This window comes from Haematobia irritans, chromosome 4 (genome assembly GCF_050003625.1).
Source record: "Haematobia irritans isolate KBUSLIRL chromosome 4, ASM5000362v1, whole genome shotgun sequence".
In the NCBI taxonomy this organism is placed as follows: Eukaryota; Metazoa; Arthropoda; class Insecta; order Diptera; family Muscidae; genus Haematobia; species Haematobia irritans.
In genome coordinates, this window is record NC_134400.1 from 153,856,761 (window position 1) to 153,862,094 (window position 5,334).

Consider the following 5,334-nt stretch of genomic DNA (forward strand, 5'->3'; position numbering starts at 1 on the left):
TATAGAAAACATTGTCAAAATGTTATTTCTACAGAAAATTTTGTCAAAATTTTATTTCTATAGAAAATTTTGTCAAAATTTTATTTCTATAGATAATTTTGTCAAAATTTGATTTCTATAGAAAATTTTGTCAAAATTTTATTTCTTTGTCAAATTTTTTTTTCTATTTTTCCAAATTTTATTTCTATAGACAATTTTTTCCAAACTTTACTTCTATAGAAAATGTTGTCAAAATTTTATTTCTATAGAAAGTTTAAACTTAATTAAATACGTATTTAATCGGCCTTTTTTAGTTTAATATATACCATGTATGGACTATGTGGTATATATTACGGTGTTAGGAAGTTATAAGATACCTTGCCATCGGCAAGTGTTACCGCAACCCAAGAAATTCGATTGTGCACCCAGAGAAGGAATATGATCACCTCAAACATGTTTTAAGAGAAAAATGTTATCTTTGGCTGGTGACCATGTAGCATGGTTTTCGCAACCATGTTATTTTCTCGGAAATCATGTATCTGATTTCGGCAAGCAGGTTATATTTGACGAGCAAGTAACATTTTAGTGACAAACATGTTACATGGTCACCCTAAAAAAATAACATTTTGCTCTTGAAACATGTTTGAGGTGATCATATTCCTTCTTTGCGTGTGGATGACGGTCTTCAGTAGAAGTTTCTACGCAATTCATGGCCGAAATTACGGCCGTATATACTTGTTTTTGAGTTAGTCTTTATGAAATTGTTTTTACATCCTGGAAAAGAATAAACGTTTTTCACAAAAAATACATATATACTTTACTTCCAAATAAACTTCCTTACAGCGAAAAGCAAATGAGAAACGTTCTTTGTTTGTCTGACTAAAACTTCGTTTGGGAGGAAAGAATCATTTTTTGCGTGTATATCTTATTGTAGTAAATCGTAAAAGTAAATCGAAGAAGTTCCGATTTTTCAATATTCCAAAGAGGAGTTCCCCTTCTCCGACCAGATAACGAGATTTGTATGCACTGATATATTTTCTTCCACATTTCGTGTAAATTTCAAGTAAATCAGAGAAGTTTAGATATTGCTCTATTCTATTCTAGACCGATCTCCGGATTTGACTTTTTGGGTTTCTAGATTAGATTTCCAATTTGCCTGAAATTAGAAATCTAGCCCTACTTTAGATCCATAGATGGGTATGCCGAATACGATTTACATCGGTCCATGTTTCGGTATAGCCGATTTGGCTTCTAGAAATCGCTATTTTTATGCGATCTACACATTCTAAAGGTATTTAGGTGCTGAATCGTTCCATGTTTTGCTCTTGCCTTAATGTAGACCGATTTTCTATTTGACTTCGTGGGCTTCCTGAAACCCAATTTTTATAAGATTTGTTAGGATTCCTCTAAAACCAACACAAAAATTGTACTTATAAAACACAAATATGGTGTAGTAAAAAATTGTTAATCTGTCACGCCATGACCAAGAGTATTGAATGGAAACTATAACCTTTGATCCATGGTGGTGACTATTTAAGTTTCGATCCGGCCAAATTTAAGGCCGTATGTTATATGTTTTATATATAGATGGATTGTAATCCAGCATACTTAATAAAGACATACATTTAAATTCGTACACGCTAAACTTTAAACCTACTTTTACCATGAAAATTCCTTTGATAAACTGGCAATAAATTGTTTTGTAAATTGGTATTCAAATTTAAATTTGGCTATCGCTATCTTATCTTTCCACTACCAAAAGAAGTTTTCATTACTGGGAATTAATCTTAAAAGAGAGTTTCCTAAAAATAACCTTGAACGGTATTATGCAAGACGTGGGGACTGATATGCTCATTACACTTCGGAAGATATCAAAATATTTTTTTTTTGTATTAAAGGTGGAATTACATACCATGCTTTAATGCGTCCGTTGATTGAAGAGTTGAATTTTCTCTTTCAAAGCAACAGCTCGGTTGGAGTGCTTCAAATAGAAAAAATCAACGCACGGATTAACGCATGGTATGTAACTCAACCTTAAGTCAAATGAGTTTTCTGTCAACTTCAATAACAAAAAAACAAACTCTTATAAATTTTGTAAACATAATGAATCAAGAAAATAGCTGCAATAATGGTAAGAAGAAATCATTTAGAGAATGCTATGATGAAATAGCTGGAGCATTACTATGTCACGACAATGATTATCAACGGCTTCACATCAAATTGAAGTCATTACAATATCAACTGCAAGAAGAGCTCAACCAGGCTATCTTCCCTCATTCGGAGATGCAAAGAAAATATGGATGTTCATCAAATGAAAGAGCAAAATACTTTGAACGTAATACTCAGGATATTGATAAAGTTAAAGAGACTTTTGAGAATCGTATTAATATCGTAAAGAAGGAATGTGAAAAAATTCTAGATTCTGCAAAATCCTGCATACAACACATGCAAAAGCTAAAATTGGATCATAAGCAGTCCATTCAATATCAGATGGATCATCTACGAAAAATGGCTTGGCTAGCGAATAGTAGGGAGAGTAGAAGGAATATTGAAAAGGCTATGAATGATTTAAATAAGCAATACGATGCTGATTTATATTTCATAGAGAAATGTGAAATGCCTATCTCTTCATTTTTAAATATGTTGAGAGATAATACAAGTCACCCCCACCCTAATGAATGCACCAAATTCGCTGAATGGGAAAGGCAAAAAACAGGCAGTAAGTTTAAACTTTACAGATGCTATCAAATAGCATTTGTCGTATAAATTGCATATTATTCTTTTTTCTTCTCGGTTTTAGATAAATCGATGAATGTAGTCTCCCAAATTGAAGAAAATATAAAAACATCCATGGGTGCCACTCTTATAAATCTCTTAGCTGGGATACATACCCAAAAACCTTCGGATGTACAAAGCTTTGCCGCTGCGTATTTGCTAAATTTACAACGTAATGAGAATGACGTTTTGAGAAAAATTGAAGAAATGAAATTACTCAAGTAGTTGTTTTTTAATGTAATTAATGCTCCGCAAGCGAATGGAATTATTATAAAAAAAATATACATTTTATTTCGTTACATAAATTCGATAACGGAAAATGTACGCGACTCGATTTCAAACTAATTCTTGTAAACTCAGTCATTTAAATTGCAAATTAATCATTTTCAAAATAAAATAAAATCTATTTCGAATACAACTAACCATATTTATATGGGGGCTATATATCATTATGGACCGTTAGGGACCACTTTTTGCATTCTGAAAAACTCACGATATTTCAGACTCACTTATGGCGATTTCGTTTGTAATAAAAAGTACAACATTTACAGTATTGTTTGAAAACTATAAATAACTACATTGTAACTTTTGAGTTTATGATCCCTGACGGAATTATGTATTAGCAACCTTTTTCGGAGCCTGATACATCGGGCTAACCTTTTTCGGATAAGACTATACTTGGGTGTAAGGACAATTAGGGACGAACAAGTGTAACCTTAGGTTTACGCCTTTTCACCAAATCGAAATCGCCTTAAGACTATTCAGTGATATTATAGTGGTGAACTTCTCTGACTGAGCGCTGCCCGATTCTATGTTCAGCTCAATGAAAAGGGGCCTCCTTTCTATAGCCGAGTTCGAACGCCATTCCACACTTAGAGAAGCTTTGAAATTCTCAGAATTACTGCGGAGGGATAACCTGAAAAACTTTTTGGTGTTTGGTCGAAACTGGGAATGAACCCATGGCCATTTGTATGCAAAGCAGCCATGCTAAAGGGTCAATATAAACTTGACGTATTTCTTTCAATTTTGCATTTAAAAAACCTGAACACCCCTCATTTTGAAGGTGTGTGTGTGTAGAATGTTGCTCCTATTTTGATTTTGGAATTCACTCTTCAGTTGTCAAAATGCCGTCCAAGCAAAAAGAGCAGCGTTTCAAAATTTTGCTCGCGCATCGCGAAAATCCGAGCTACTCGCACACAAAGCTGGCAAAATCGCTAAAAGTTGTCAAATCAACCGTTACAAATGTAATTAAAGTGTTTGGGGATCGTTTGTCGACAGCCAGGAAGTCTGGATCGGTTGCAAACATATTATTTGTTAGATACAGAATTAGAAACAATCAGAAAAAAAAGCAATATATATATATATATATATATATATATATATATATATATATATATATATATATATATATATATATATATATATATATATATATATATATATATATATATATATATATACACAGTCTCACATAAGTTTACATACCCTTGAGGTTTTTACCTTATAACTAAACATGTTTCTTGTTGTTGTTTATAATCCAGACTAAAAACATCTACTTGAAAATGGACAAATACTTTGTTTTTCAAATTAATTTACAAAATCTAAAGCATATATATGCATATTTTATTATATTTTAATAATTAAAGAAAATACAATTTCTTAAACCGTATGTAAACTTGTGTAAGACTGTGTATATATATATATATATATATATATATATATATATATATATATATATATATATATATATATATATATATATATATATATATATATATATATATATATATATATATATATATATATATATATATATATTGCTTTTTTTTCTGATTGTTTCTAATTCTCAAATAATATGTTTGCAATTGTTATTAAATAAAATGTAAAAAAAGCGTAGATTATATTTTAAGAAATTTTAGGTTTAGTTTCTCAGACATATCAATCAAAAAACAATTATTCGGGCAGGCCGAATCTTACGTACCCTCCACCATGGATAGCGTAGAAACTTCTACGAAAGACTGTCATCCACCGAATTACTTGGGTTGTGGTATCTTAAATCGTTTTCTAAATTGTGAGTTAGTCCATACGTGGTATATATTAGACAAAAAAAGGTATGTGTAGGTAAGTCTACAAATAATTAGGATCCGATATGGGCTTTTGCACGGTACGTAGGGAGCCAGAATTGAAATATGGGGGTCGCTTATATGGGGGCTACATACAATTATGAACTTGATATGGAATAATTTTTGTGTGATTGGGGATCGATTTACCTGAGGGCTATATATAACTATAGACCGATATGGACCTAGTTAGGCCTGGTTGTTAACGGCCATATACTAGCACAATGTACCAAATTTCAACTGACTCGGAAGAAATTTGCTCCTCCAAGAGGCACCAAAACCAAATCTCGGGATCGGTTTATATGGGGGCTATATATAATTATGGACCGATATCAACCAGTTTTTACATGAGTGTTGAAGCCCATATATAAACACCAAGTACCCAATTTCCACCGAATTGGATTAAATTTGCTTCTCTAAGAGGACCCGCAAGCAAAATCTGGGGGTCACTTCAATAACA

General features: G+C 32.0%; 1 protein-coding gene across 1 annotated transcript; it reads left to right on the top strand.

Moving 5' to 3' along the window:
• The first annotated feature begins 2,033 nt into the window (after positions 1-2,033).
• LOC142234346 (uncharacterized) lies at positions 2,034-3,172 on the top strand. The gene is made up of 2 exons (XM_075305460.1): positions 2,034-2,698; positions 2,780-3,172. The coding sequence occupies exons 1-2, from the start codon at positions 2,083-2,085 to the stop codon at positions 2,977-2,979; spliced, it is 816 nt and encodes a 271-aa protein (XP_075161575.1). The 5' UTR covers positions 2,034-2,082; the 3' UTR covers positions 2,980-3,172.
• Positions 3,173-5,334: the final 2,162 nt, after the last annotated feature.